The 14412-nt window shown below is 37.2% G+C and overlaps 4 protein-coding genes and 1 non-coding gene across 6 annotated transcripts in view; 4 read left to right on the top strand and 1 right to left on the bottom strand.

Annotated features, from left to right (window-relative positions):
• LOC107664064 (ran-binding protein 9) overlaps positions 1-5256 on the top strand; it is a 16513-nt gene extending 11257 nt beyond the window's left edge. The window contains exons 11-14 of the mRNA XM_016454508.1: positions 186-307; positions 468-619; positions 825-936; positions 4536-5256. Of these exons, the coding sequence (XP_016309994.1) occupies positions 186-307; positions 468-619; positions 825-936; positions 4536-4666 (517 nt within the window). The 3' untranslated portion in view covers positions 4667-5256. The remainder of the gene's footprint in view (positions 1-185; positions 308-467; positions 620-824; positions 937-4535) is intronic.
• On the top strand, positions 2275-2347 carry trnastop-uca (transfer RNA opal suppressor (anticodon UCA)). Its single transcript has one exon. It is a non-coding gene; the product is annotated as a tRNA-Sec (tRNA).
• Positions 5257-6833: 1577 nt separating the features above from the next.
• On the bottom strand, positions 6834-8218 carry LOC107664040 (nucleolar protein 7-like). Its single transcript, XM_016454485.1, has 8 exons — positions 8004-8218; positions 7866-7926; positions 7665-7720; positions 7515-7585; positions 7376-7421; positions 7173-7294; positions 7009-7086; positions 6834-6916 (listed from the first exon to the last, which is right to left on the bottom strand). The coding sequence occupies exons 1-8, from the start codon at positions 8126-8128 to the stop codon at positions 6843-6845; spliced, it is 633 nt and encodes a 210-aa protein (XP_016309971.1). The 5' UTR covers positions 8129-8218; the 3' UTR covers positions 6834-6842.
• Positions 8219-8887: 669 nt separating this feature from the next.
• On the top strand, positions 8888-11218 carry LOC107664036 (mammalian ependymin-related protein 1-like). Its single transcript, XM_016454479.1, has 3 exons — positions 8888-9278; positions 10326-10534; positions 10627-11218. The coding sequence occupies exons 1-3, from the start codon at positions 9037-9039 to the stop codon at positions 10815-10817; spliced, it is 642 nt and encodes a 213-aa protein (XP_016309965.1). The 5' UTR covers positions 8888-9036; the 3' UTR covers positions 10818-11218.
• A 1204-nt stretch (positions 11219-12422) lies between these two features.
• stard3nl (STARD3 N-terminal like) overlaps positions 12423-14412 on the top strand; it is an 8830-nt gene continuing 6840 nt past the window's right edge. Inside the window, exon 1 of one of the 2 annotated variants that reach the window (XM_016454480.1) lies at positions 12423-12632. The gene's annotated coding sequence lies outside the window, so the exon portion shown is untranslated. Of the gene's footprint in view, positions 12633-13334; positions 13398-14412 lie in introns of those variants that run through there. The other variant, XM_016454481.1, reaches the window with a different exon arrangement.

The following is a 14412-nucleotide window of genomic DNA, read 5'->3' as shown; positions in this document are numbered from 1 at the left end:
TCCCCTCCCCCCCCCCCCCCCCAATAATCTCTTACACTCGGATGTACCTCATAATACAAAAGATAAGCTCTGTCACGAATTCTGTTTCATCACAACTTTAATTCCGAAGGGCAAACCATATAAGAACATAGTAACTGTACAGCACAAAATAAGCCTGTTGTGTAAATGTTAACTCTTCCTCGCAGTACTGAGGTGGAGATGGAGGTTGATCACTTCTCAAATGGAGTGTCTGAATCCTCTTCAAATGGATTTCTGAATGGCAGCTCTACTCATGGGATAGACTTGGAGGAATGTGATGCAGATATGGGTGAGAACATTAATTGGGCTCAGTCTTCTGTTAAATTCCTGTGTATCTGCAATGAAATTTGTTGTGGGTCAAAGGGTGTTGTGTGTGTGACTTTAGTCAATTATGTTATGCAAATGAATCGCGTGCACCATTTTAAATGAATTAAATGTGCTGTACACAGAAGTGGATAGTGCTCAGTCTAAGAGGCAGTTGTGCGGAGGGAGCCAGGCAGCCATTGAGAGGATGATTCAGTTCGGCCGAGAGCTACAGAGCATGAGTGAACACTTGCGCCGTGAGCGGGGCAAAAACTCAGCCAATAAGAAGATGCTCAAGGTACTGCCTTCAATATACACTCATTCTAAAAGTTGGATATAGGTGGTGTTTGTACCTGTAATCACATATATGATTTAGAAAAATATATGCATACACAATGTATTTTGGTTATAGTGGTAATGACCAGTAAACATGGAGGTGGGTATATATATATATATATATATGTGTTTTATACTAAAACCTCTTACTGTCTACATTCCGGCAGGATGCGTTCAGTCTGCTGGCATATTCAGATCCCTGGAACAGCCCTGTGGGCTACCAGCTAGACTCCATCCAGAGAGAGCCTGTCTGCTCAACACTCAACAGTGCAATATTAGGTAGGTGCAGCATTAGTTTTCATATATTAGAACTCATCTCTCTTGGTCAGGCTCCATACAATATTGATAATATGCTCAAAACTGCATTCAGTGTTTTTGAGCCAAAAAGGCCTTCTTTTTCTGAAACTAAGCAATTAGATGCTTATTGTCAGGAACAACAGGATAACATATACATTTTTCTGTTGATCACTTATGTTTTTTGTTGCTCTAATTAAAATTGTGCTGCACACTTTAGCCGCTTTTCCACTATCGGGCCGAATGGTTCTAAGAACTGTCAGGTATGGTTCCAGTTGTATTTCCACGTGAGCCTGGTACGGCACGGCACGATTACAAACCGTTCTCGGCACGGTTAAACAACCGTGCTGAGCTGTGCTGGTAGAGTGCGTGTGCGTGACGTCGCCACTCAAGATCTGTCACTTGTCTGTTGCCTGGCTGCTAGTTTCTCCGTAGCTTGCTAAGTGTGCTATTTTGAGCAATGTAAACACAAATTAGTAATAAAATTTAAAGACATTTCTGATCATCCTCCATAACGCGGTGGTTATTTACACCTCATATCATATGTAAACACTTGTGTTACCACGGCAACGACTGACACATTTGAATTTCATTCCAAAGAGATCCGTTATCAGCTCCGCAGTGGAAAACGAAACCATAACTGTACCAGCAGGCTCGGATCGGCGCGGAATGGAACAATTATGCAAAGAGAACCGTTCAGCGCGATGGTGGAAAAGTGGCTTTTGATGAGTGCAGCTTCAGAACTGTTGACACTTTGCCACACTATGATATTAATTTGTGTATTAGATTATATTTATATGGCGTATACACTACCATTTAAAATACAGTCAAAACAGTAATATTGTGAAATATTATTACAATTTAAAGTAACTGTTTTGTATTTGAACACAATTTCAAAATGCAAAGAATTAGTTCACTTCCAGAATAAAAATGTCCTGATAATTTACACACCCCATGTCATCCAAGATGTTCATGTCTTTCTGTCTTCAGTCGCAAAGAAATTACGGTTTTTGAGGAAAACATGCCAGGATTTTTCTCCATATAATGAACTTCAATAATGGCCAACGGGTTGAAGGTCCAAATTGCAGTTTCAATACAGCTTCAGAGGGCTCTACACGATCCCAGCTGAGGAATAAGGGTCTTATCTAGCGAAACGATCGGTCATTTTCTAAAAAAAATAAAAAATGTTATATTTTTTACCCACAAATGCACGTCTTGCACTAGCTTGACTTCACGCATTACGTAATCACGTTGGAAAATCACGTGCAGTTAGCTCTTCATCTGTGTACTCCAGTTCAAGTAAGGGCCTGGATAGCTCAAAGGGCCTGGATAGCTCAGTTGGTAGAGCATCAGACTTCAAATCTGAGGGTCCAGGGTTCAAGTCCTTGCTCGGGCCTGCTGTCTGGGGAAGTTGTGGCCTAATGGTTAGAGAGTCGGACTCGTAACCCAAAGGTTGCGGGTTCGAGTCTCGTACCGGCAGGGATTGTAGGTGGGGGGAGTGAATGTACAGCGCTCTCTCCCACCTTCAATACCACGACTGAGGTGCCCTTGAGCAAGGCACCGAACCCCCAACTGCTCCCCGGGCGCCGCAGCATAAATGGCTGCCCACTGCTCCGGGTGTGTGTTCACAGTGGGTGTGTGTTCACTGCTGTGTGTGTGCACTTAGGATGGGATAAATGCAGAGCACTAATTCCTAGTATGGGTCACCATACTTGGCCACATGTCACATCACTTTCACTTTCACTTTCATTTTTCAGAAAGGTAGGGTAGGGCGAAAAACTCCATCTCATTTTCTCCTCTAACTTCAAAATCGTCCGACATCGTTGTTTTACCTTTTTTTTGTACGTACTTTGCACGTTCGCTTTGTAAACGCTGGGTCGGTGCTTCAGCCTACGTTATGCGTGATCTTTCCCACATGACTACGTAATGCGTGAAGTCGAGCTAGTGCACGACGAGCATTTGTGGTTAAAAAGTATATACATTTTAATGACTGATCATTTCACTATATATATATATAATTTGTTTAAAAAAAATATCATACCTTCATGCAAATCCTTCCCAGCTAACACACAAAGTACCAGTTATGTGATTTATTGGTACTGTACTTTTATTTCACACATTGCATACTTGTAGTTTCTTTTGCGCTTTAGTGAAATGATGTACAGCGTGCGCTGCCACATTTGCGCGAGCAATTGTAGAGTGTGTGCTACAAGCACAGTATAACGTCTGACAGGACAGGATAGTTAATTTTTCTGAGGTGAGAGACTTTTTTATTTCATAAGTTACAAAAGTAACGATCGAATAATGAGACTGACATTAAGCCTGACAAAATCTCATCTGACCACAGATACTGAATCGGGGCTGCTCGTTTTTCTCAGGCAGTCTTTACTTAAAGGGGTCATATGATGTTTCTAAAAAGAACATTATTTGGTGTATTTGGTGTAATGAAATGTGTTTATGCGGTTTAAGGTTCAAAAAACACATTATTTTCCACATAAAACCATGTCTGCATTTGTGATCAGAGAAATGACAAACAACAAGCGCTACTCTACACTGCTCAAAACACGTGTTTGAATCATCAGTGGCAAATTCTTTAAATATAAAAAACGTACTTACAGTCTGTGAGTCAAAGCAGCCGACATTGTAGTCTACTCTACCAGGATCAGGAAACAGTCCTCCATAAAATGCGCTGGACACATCTGAATAGTTGGGTTGAACTGTATTGTAAATACAACTTAACCACTGATTTCTAGTCGTGTCCTCTTTTGGAAGGCCAAACAAAGTAGTTTAGCTTTCACAACGAAACACACAGCGTCACACACGGCGGCCTTGAGTGAGCAGAGGCCGGCATTATGCACCAAGAGCTTGTAACACTTCAAAGAGAAAGGAAAAATTGAAATCGCATCATATGACCCCTTTAAACTGCATAAAAAAACAGCTTTCACGCACATATTTCAAAATAAAAATAATTTTGTTGTTGTTGATGTTGTTTCTTTGACTGTACACTCCGCGACCCACTCTGAAATTGAAACTGCAATTTGGACCTACAGCCCGTTGGCCACCATTGAAGTCCATTATATGGAGAAAAATCCTGGCATGTTTTCCTCAAAAACCTTAATTTCTTTGCGACTGAAGACAGAAAGACGTGAACATCTTGGATGACATAGGGGTGAGTAAATTATCAGGAAATGTTTATTCTGGAAGTGAATTAATCCTTGAATTCCTCTGATGACACAGCAGCTATTATTTCAGTCTTCAGTGTCACATGATCCTTCAGAAATCATTCTAATACTGATTTGGTGCTCAATAAATATTTCTTATTATTATTAATGTTCAAAAAACAGTTGTTCTGCTTAGTATTTTGGTGGAAACAAGTGTGTGGTTTTTTTTCAGGTTACTTTAATGAATAGAACGTTAGAACTGTCCCCTATGGCCAATTTAATGCATCTTTGCTGAATAAAAGAAATGAATTAAAAAAAATGTTTGAATGGTGGTTTCTATTACTATTTATTAGAGCTTAATCTTAAATCGAACAATTTAACATATGCATTTAACTATACTTTTTTTTTTTCTCTCTCATGCAGAGACACATAACCTGCCAAAGCAGCCTCCCTTGGCACTCGCCGTCGGCCAGGCAGCTCAGTGTCTGTCCCTCATGGCTCGCACAGGCAGCGGATCCTGCGCCTTCGCATCAGTGGATGATTACCTGCACTAACCACTGGAAAATCGTCCCTTTAAATTACCACGTGAAAGAGGCCCACATCATCCCGGACCATCCCAGACTCCCCAAAAAAACTGGGGCCAGCTTTGAAACCACAGCCTGATGAACTGAGCCTCCACATGGCCAGACCCATCCTGGCTCTCTGACAAGACTGGATCCTCTTCACCCAGGTCTAAACTGGGCCTAAAGACACTTTAGGAAGAGGGGTTCTTAAAAGTCAGATAAAATCCCCAATCATTATGGTCTTTTTTTTCCTTTTGTCTTTTTTATTTTGGGGGAGGGGAGGAGGTGTTGGGTGGGGGGTGCAGCAGGCTCTCTGATTGTTTGTTTCCTAATTTACAAGGCATGAGGAAAATTATTATGACAATGTTATTATCAGTAAACTTGCATATAAGATATATTTGTTCTTGGTTGAAAGCTGGCAGAGTGAGCGAGGCTGAATAACTAAGGTCCCACTGCGGCAACACCCTGCTATTTTTTGGTCTCAGCTTGTGTACTTTACCATTTAAAAAAGAAAAAAAAAGAAAGAAAAAATATTGAAATTATATTAACACGAGGAGTGGAACATTTAGTTATCTTACAGTTAAAAAAAATTTAAATCCAGAAAACCTAACACTGCTAGAGTCATCCTTAGTGGTGGTATTTAGAATAGAGCGTTAGTGTGAGCTGTCGAGTTATGCCCTTTTTTTGTGCAAGCGCACCCTCCCTCTGCCAACTGCACAGCAGGATTGATGCAATGTTCGGACACTTTGATTTGTAATTGTATTGATGTCTATGGTCTTTTCATCCACCCGATCTCTTACACCTTCATTTAAAAAGTCCATATTCAGGCGTTCTCTCATCATTGTTGCCTGCACTGTGTTTTTGTGCAGTTTGGATGTGCAACAGGAACATGGTGAAATTAAGATCATATCCAGTCCCAGAGAGGCTAGCCTGCTCCATTGTTTTTTCTCCTCTTGTTTACCAGTCAATCCTTCAGATCATCAGTACTTTTAAAACAAGGAGAATGGTACAGTATTGTCATCAACACTGTCTTATCATTTTCAGTAATAAAACGTAAATACCCAGTTGAACGAGATCTACCCGTCTGTTTTGACACAATTCAGCGAGCGCTCGGGTGTTGCTCCAGTATTAAGTATGCGATTACACCACAAAGAGCATTAATGATGCCAAACTAAGTGTCTTCTCACATATTTAAAGGAATAGTCCACCCAAAAGTGAAAATTGTGTCTTCATTTACAAACTTGTAAGACTTTGGTTAATCTTCAAACACATTATATGAAGATATTTTTATTGAAACCTGAGAGGTTTCTATCTCTCCATTGAAAGTCCAGGTAAGCAAAATGTAAAACAATCCATATGAATCAAACAGTTTAATGACAGTTTTGTGAAGATGACATTTTAAAAGATAACCAGATTTAATTTAGACTTTTATTTACATCTAGATGATGATAAACACACATACATAGAGCAAATGTCATATGGTAAACATGAAAGCTTGTATGTTTGTATATTTGTGAATTAAATCTGTTCATCATATAAAGCAAGTATATCTCTTTACAAGACTTGTATTAAACTGCTTGATTCATATTAAATCGTTTTATAATGCCTTAATCTTTATGGATCTTTTAAGTTGTGGTCACCTAGACTTTTAATGGAGGGATAGAAACCTCAGGTTTAATTAAAAATGTCTTAATTTGTGTTTTGAAGATTAACCAAAACCTTATGGGTTGGGAACAACTTGAGTAAATGACAGAATTTTTATTTTTGGGCGAACTTTCCTTTTAGCTTCCTTGTAAAATTCTATAACCATGACTTGTTAATTTGGTCATCAGAGTCATTTAGTTTAATAAAGTCAATCTTATGTGCAAGCAAAGTAACTGACACTTAAATTTACATTCAGCTTCTGCCTCTAGTAAAAATGTTTAAGTTTTAATTTGTACACAAGCTGTAAGGCAAGTCATTTCTTTTTAAATGACAATCTTATTTGATATGGTTTAATATTTTTAAACTATATGAGGCTCAAAGAAAAAGGTTTGAAATAAAGGTGTCCTTTTGAAAAATATGATCCACAAGGTCAAAAACAGCTGATGATGGAAGCCGTCTCCAGATGTGACAGTTTTCATGCGTTTAACTCATAATTAAGCAGTTCTTTCTCCTGTTTTATGTCTCAGAAAGGAATCAGTTTCTGTTGGCGTATAAACCGTTTGTTGGACCTTGTAATCCTCGCTTTTTTGTAAGCACCTATAAATGAATAAAAACAGCTCAGCCTGTTGCTTTACAAAACATGTTGAGGCCATAATATACTTGCTGAACATGAAAATCTCACTACTCACCCAATTTTTTATTCGCAAACTCCACAGCTGCACCTTGGCTCGCACCCCTTTTCTTTTTGAGGGACAGAAGCTCTGCATCTATAGATAAATATACACACAAATATTTTGCATTTTCAGTTGGTCTACAAAATCTTGTAAAAAGAAAGGTCAACGCATGAACTTACTGGTTGTTCTTTTGGTTCCTGATCCATAAAGACGGGACTGAACGAAGTCCATGGCCCTTTGTTGCAGTGATTTGGCAGCGGATTCATCCTTTATCCTCATTACTCTGTAGCTGACTGGTAAACTGAAATCAGACATATTTTCCATATCTACACTTGGAACCCTTTCAGTATGATGAATGTAAACATACTATTATTATTATTACCTTTTTGAGGTTTTCTTAGGCGTGGTCCCTGTCTCCTGTTCCTTATCTATAAAATAGTTGTTTGTCATTCAATACTTTGACCAACAGAGAAAAAATGTCTAAAGTTAGAGAAAATTACACTGTTAGAGATTTTTTTTACCTTTATTGTTGTGTGATGGCTTTGGTGATACCTTCTTGTTAATACCTTTATTGTCTGATGGATCTGTCTGTCTAAAATGAAGGAATAACAATCTATGTTTCCAAAATGATTTAAGGAATCGAATTGTTTCTATTCAGCTGGGGAACTTACTTTTGGGGTTCTGTATCAAATTCCTCCAAGAGCTCTTGAGGAAGAAGTTTTCTCTTCTGAAAAACAAGAGATATAACATTTCACGATATTTTGCCTAATGCTAAATATACAATTTATTGTGAATTACGTTAAAGTGCATACACTTTTGTTGATAATAATAATATAGTAGACATCCTGAGGAGAGTATTCACCACCCTGTACCTTTTGTTCTTGAAACAGCTGTTGTCTCTTTCTTCGCTTCTCCTTCAACAGGTTCTTTTCTCTGAAAACAACGTGAAAAACAAAAATGTTTACACCGCATGTGCTCTGTGTCTGAAGCCAGTGGACTCACTCACAGACCTTTTGGCTGCATCCAGTGCATCTTTAACGCTCTTCAGAGCGGCACTTTTGGACGCATCAAAGGCGACCTCCTCTGGGAGTTCATCATCACTGGATTCAAACTGAGTCTGTGTCAGTTCAGACATTTTGTCAGTCTCTTTAAACGTATTCAACCTGATTTTAGTACACACGCTGGACGGGACTCGCCATATTAAAAAACCAACAACACTAAGCGTACATTAAAGACAGGCAGACTAAATCAAAAGTATTGGCAGCAATAGATGCTGCCATCTGGTGGTCCGGATGTCTCAGCAAGATCTGCTCGTAAACAAACTGATGCAAATGGCGTAGTTTATAATAACAGCACATACTGAAAATATAAAGATGTCTGTTTGTCATATGATCTATATGCAGCACATTCTTTCAATGCACAGATGTACTTATTGTTCATAATTTCTAAATGAAGAACAAAAAGAGAAAACACTAATAACATTTATTGTTGTTACCTCCATATAAACTTACGATACTGATCGTTCAAATTGTGTGCCATTATTGTGGTGAAATTGTATGGTTCCTTACAACAAAAATGTAAATAATACATTAAACAGGCGAATATTATATACATTAATAATATACATTAATAATACATTTATTATTATTATATTGATAATTCAAAATGCTCATTGTTATTATGGTGAAATCTTATGGTTCGTTACGACAGAAACAAATTTAATGCAAATAATACGTTTTTAAATATTATAATTATTAAACAATTATATAATGTTATTAGGAATACATTTTAGTAATAAAACGTGATCTTAATATTTTTTCAGATAATGGAAAATATTTATATGGATTTGTCATAGGGTTGGATATATCTGACCAATCGGTGTTTCTGACGTGTTTGTGACATGGATGCTGCTGGTGCATTTTGGCATTTGGATTAGGCACCAGCGCAGACGCTTTCTGGAAAATCCTCTACTCCACTCACAGGCCTTTGAATAGCTGTGTGAAAAATTAAATCTCATGTGATTATAGCTTTGCACCAACAGACATGTCAGGCTTTGTCGTTTTTGCTCTAGCATTCTCGTTGTCCGCGACGGTGCCTTGTCTGGGCTTTCCTCCGTCCGGAGCGGCAGCGCCGCAGCCCTGTGTCGCGCCGTTACAGTGGGAGGGTCGGACCGTTGAATATGATCACGGGACGGGACGAAACACACGGGCGGCGGTCTCCTATGATGCACAGAATCAGCGAATTAGGGTCCTGGAGCAGAAGACTGGACACACACCATGTAAAAAGTAAGAATTCATCAAATGTTATGAAATAGATTTTAATACAAATTTTTTTTAACTCTGTGCTATTTTTATGTTGTTTTCTACATATCTAAAAAATGTTTTTATTTAAATTTAGTTGAGAATCAAAACTAGAATTTATAAAGTCTTTGTTTCCTAAAAAAATATATCAAAATTATCCTTTTTTTTTTTTTCAATTTTGTTGAAGCTACCAGTCTGCATTATATCAACTTATTTTTAAATAAGCATGTTTAACAGCAGAATTCCTGGTGAAAAACTACATTACCCATGATTCTGCAAGAAATCTCTACCAATCAGAGAATCGAAACACCAAATTACACCAAAAGAAAACTTTATTTTGAAATAATTGTTAAATGTTTTTTCTATATACACAATTGACATCTTTAAATCAATATTTTTATATTCATCTGTTGTTTTAATTAAAATCATTAAGCAGACAGTCTTGTATTTTGTCCAATTTTCAAATATTTTGGCATCAAATCAAAGTTTGTAAAGTTGTATTTCTCCTCGCAGCTGGTTGGCTTATAATGCTTTAACAGAGCAATTCAAACAAAATTGTCATCATAATCATTATTACACCAACTATATTTAAAAATAAACTTAATTCAAAGAGAAAACATTTTTTTTCTTACTCCACAGATATTTTGTCTTGTTTTTAAGCTTAAAGTCTTTCAGTTTTGATTCTGAAAACAAGTCAAGTCATTTTACTTCTCAGGTAAATGTATCCTGATTTCATGTTTAGATATTTGTATAGGAAAACTAGAAAGACTGAGTAGGAAATTATTATTATTATTATCAGTAGTAGTAGAAGTAGTAGTGTAAGTAAATTTTATTTTATGTTTATAGGCCAGTGCTAAATCTGCTTGACATCTTGAGCTATTGTTCACCATTGTGTAGATGCAAATGATTTATTATTGTCAACATTAGAATGGCCACACACAACTGAATCACTATAACTGACTGAATTGTATTAAAAAAGCATGCAAAAATTGCTTGCATTAAAAGTATTTGCATTGTGCAATTGTCTTTGAGGTTCTTTGAGTACATCTACTTGTTCAAGAGTGGAGTGCTTTTCCAAATTGAAGAAATTACTAAGCAGTGTGCAAAGATCGCTCTGACGGAGGCCTGGGACCCTTATGATATTCCCCTGAACTCCACTTATGAGGACCAGTATTTCATTGGAGGACCTGGAGACATGATCGAGGTCCAAGAATGGTCTGATCGGAAACCAGCTCGCAAAAGTATGCTTATTATAAGTATGTTTATACAGGACCTGTAATGTGGTCCTGATTTGCATGGTCAGAACTTTGCACATTTTTTCTGTCTTTCACAGATGAAGCTTGGGTTGGTGTGTACACTTTGAAGGACTGCTATCCCGTGCAGGAGACATACACCAAAAACAGTAGCGTGACCACGTCCACTCGCTTCTTTGACCTTCAGCTGGGCATCAGTGACCCTGGGGTGTTCGACCCACCCAGCACCTGCCAATCAGCTCTGACTGCGAAGATGACGTCTGACTGCTGAATACGTTGCTCTGCATTACATGCACAATATACATTAACCATAATACAGTAGGCTTAAATAAACAGCTTCTAAATAAATGATATTACACTGACAAAGAGCACATGAAATGAGTGCAGGTACTGTTAAATATAATAGTTCTTGTTGATTTACAGTGGGAAATGTGCCTCACATATTATTGAAGCATCATTTTTAATATGCCACATTTTGGGCAAATTACAAGTTGTGCTGATCCAGGGTGGACTAATGTAGCACTTAATTTTTTGTTTGACGGTTAATGTTCTGTTCGTCTTATTATTTTATTGAGCCTTTAAGATGATTTACAGTGTGGATGCTTACAGTTAATTTCAAGTGTTAAAGAAACTTCTAGAATTTGAATTTGATTTCAATAAAATTGTTTACCTCACGACCACCGCTGTTGAGCAAATTAATGTGACAATATATACATTTTTAAGACAATAAATCAAGGATGTTGTGCATAGAGAAAGATTTCAGCAAAATAGCTGTAGTTGAGTACATCTTTTAATTAAAGCATTGTTTTATTTAAAATAAAGACCTGGCTATATACAGTGGGTATAGAAAAGAATCATCCACCTTTTAAATAATAAAATTTCGTTGCTTTGCAGCCTGAAATGAAGATGGACACAGTTTTTGTTTTATCCAGCTGTATTTACTTAGTGCAACTTATAACATCCAAGTGAAAGACATAACACCAACATGTCAGAAAAAAAGGATCACCCCCTCCTAAAAATGAGTTGTAAACTCAATCAGGTGTAGCTAATCACTTTCTCGGTGGCACACAAAGCCTTTTGACTTTCAACTGTGATCAGATGTGGTCATTTTGATTAGCTCAGCATGAAAAGAGCTTTCCTGGAGCATTTCAGTGTGTGGTAGTGCAACTGAAGCAAACAATCAACTATGGGTGGCAAGGCACTGTCAAAATATCAATGCCAGTGAGCACAGTGAAGAAGAAGTGGAAGGTATTTAGTACAACACAGACCCTCCCTGGATCAGGACGTCACTCCAAACCGGATGAAAGAGCCAGGAGGAAATCAGAGAAGCTACCACAATCAAGAAGCCTACAGCAACTCTGAAGCAGCTGCAGGAATTTATGACAAAGAGTGGTCATTGTGTGCATGTGACAACAATATCACAGAATTCTCCACAAATGTGGCTTGTATGGGAGGGTTGCAAGGAAAAAAGCCACTCCGCAAGAAAGGCCACATGCAGTCACAACTGAGCTTTGCCAAAACACCTTGAAGGTGGTGGTGGTGGTTGGGGGGTTATTTTCTATATCCACTGTAACTTGATAATTAACATTATAAAAGGACATGAGTTAACATAATGTTATCAAGTAATGTTTGATACAAGAATACAGTGACTCAAAAACTAAACTGACTTCACACATCAACTAAAATGACCTTCACTCTGGTTGTTTAAATGTCAAAAATGACTCTGAAAACTTAAGTTTGTTCTGAGAGAAGCTCTAGCATCATTTGTTTGTAGATTCCACTTAGTTTTATTTTCTTTCTAATTCGACGAAATTAAAACAATTTTGACTTTTAGGGCTATTTACTGGATGGTGTATAACTGTATATTTTGAATGAATTACAGTCGAACAGTGAATAGGCCGGACGCAGTTCCGGATTCTACTACATATCCCAGAATTCCCTTTCCAAAACAACATCACACTATTTCCTGTATGACTGAAACTAAAGTCATTATATGGTGCGGAATTTTTAACTACACCGGTAGATCCTCACCGATTTATCGGTTGACTGTAATACAAGGCGTACTTTTATAGGATTGCACAGCAAGGTAAGCAACATGATCGATAGCGCACATTTATTTTGATAAACCAATGCTAATATGACAAGAAATGAACCAGTGATGTTCTGTAAATTGACTCGATGTAATCAGATTGTTCATTTCGTTTGTTACCATTTTAGTTAGCATGATCGACATTTGTGGTGTGTAATTATGAATGACACTGTATTTCAAATTTTGTGAAATTCGCGCTGCTTTTCCTGCTATACCGCTGTATTATCATCATGCTAGCCCAAAGCGTACAAATTGGTTTGGCAGAGCTCTGAAATAACCACTTCACAGCATAAACAAAAATTTGTTTGAGATAATTGCGTTGTATACTTCAATTTTCCATATTATAAAAGGAACTAGGTCCATTTTGTATCAGCATATCAGCTAGAGTCATGGCAGCAATGAAGTCAAATTTCCCATACAAGTTATTATTATCAGTAAGGGTAGTCCAGAATAAAATGAATTACAGCAAAAAGTCAGTTCACTTCTCGTGTATGTCTTTTTAGGGTAAGCAAATATCCTGCCTAGTGTAATTAAGTCTGTCTTACAGAGTGATATGCAAACTATGCAGTCCATAAGGCATGAGAATTCCTGTGCTGGTTGTTTTTCGGTAAATTACATCAGTAAGAGGAACTTGTCCCAATAACCAAACAGACAGTTACTGTTCTCTTAAACTCTTGCCTGTTTTTTAAATGTTTTTGCAGTGCTTCCTGATAAGACTGGCTGGACTACATTGTCATGCCGTGTTACTATAATTAAGCCTAGGTACTGTTCACTTACCACAACAGTCCTTGCAACTGTGATCAAAATTGAATTATAGCAAGCTTTGTTGATTTTAGCAGGATTAATCCACTTAAAGACTTTTGGCTGATAGCTTTGTAATTCTCACGTGACATGATGTAAAACAAGTTAGAACATTATCTTTTCATCATGATTTTACATAATCCTGTTTATTACACAACTACTTCATGAGTAAATAATATATGGACCCAAAATATGAATTTAAGTTGAAATTATTATTCAAAGTTACTTATCAGGGTTTCCTGAACAAGCGGTTGGTTATACATTGTTGTCATGGGCAGCGGGTTATTATTCCACATATTTTACTGCTGAATGCTTTGTTTGATCAGAATCAAGTATTCCAAAGGGGCGTGTAATGGAGGGCAACAGTTCCCACCTACTTTTTAGCAACCTAGGTTCTGAAGTATTTTTCCAATTCATATTTCCCCATAGTTCTCTGTTAAAGCATTATAAGCCAACCAGCTGCAAGGAGAATTACAACTTTACAAACATTGATTTGATGCCAAAATATTTGAAAATTGGACAAAAAGACAAGACTGTCTGCTTAATGATTTTAATTAAAACAACAGATGAATATAAAAATATTGATTTAAAGATGTCAATTGTGTATATAGAAAAAACATTTAACAATTATTTCAAAATAAAGTGTTCTTTTGGTGTAATTTGGTGTTTCGATTCTCTGATTGGTGGAGATTTCTTGCAGAATCATGGGTAATGTAGTTTTTCACCAGGAATTCTGCTGTTAAACATGCTTGTTTAAAAATAAGTTGATATAATGCAGACTGGTAGCTTCAACAAAAGCATGTATCCTACATTCAACAATATTGTAACTCACAGTAGGTCTGCCTTTTAAAGTTTAAAATATTATTGTTAAAAATCAATTCCTCTATGGATAAAATGAATGTGATTTTTATTTCTGTAACCCAGTTTTTGCACTCTGTTTCATCACTTCTTTCTGTGTGTGTGTGTGTGTGTGTGT

The sequence above is a fragment of the Sinocyclocheilus anshuiensis genome, unplaced genomic scaffold, assembly GCF_001515605.1.
Source record: "Sinocyclocheilus anshuiensis isolate Anshui unplaced genomic scaffold, SAMN03320099.WGS_v1.1 scaffold23, whole genome shotgun sequence".
Classification (NCBI taxonomy): Eukaryota; Metazoa; Chordata; class Actinopteri; order Cypriniformes; family Cyprinidae; genus Sinocyclocheilus; species Sinocyclocheilus anshuiensis.
The sequence above is the reverse complement of the archived record's forward strand: the minus strand, read 5'-3'. Positions and strand labels throughout refer to the sequence as shown.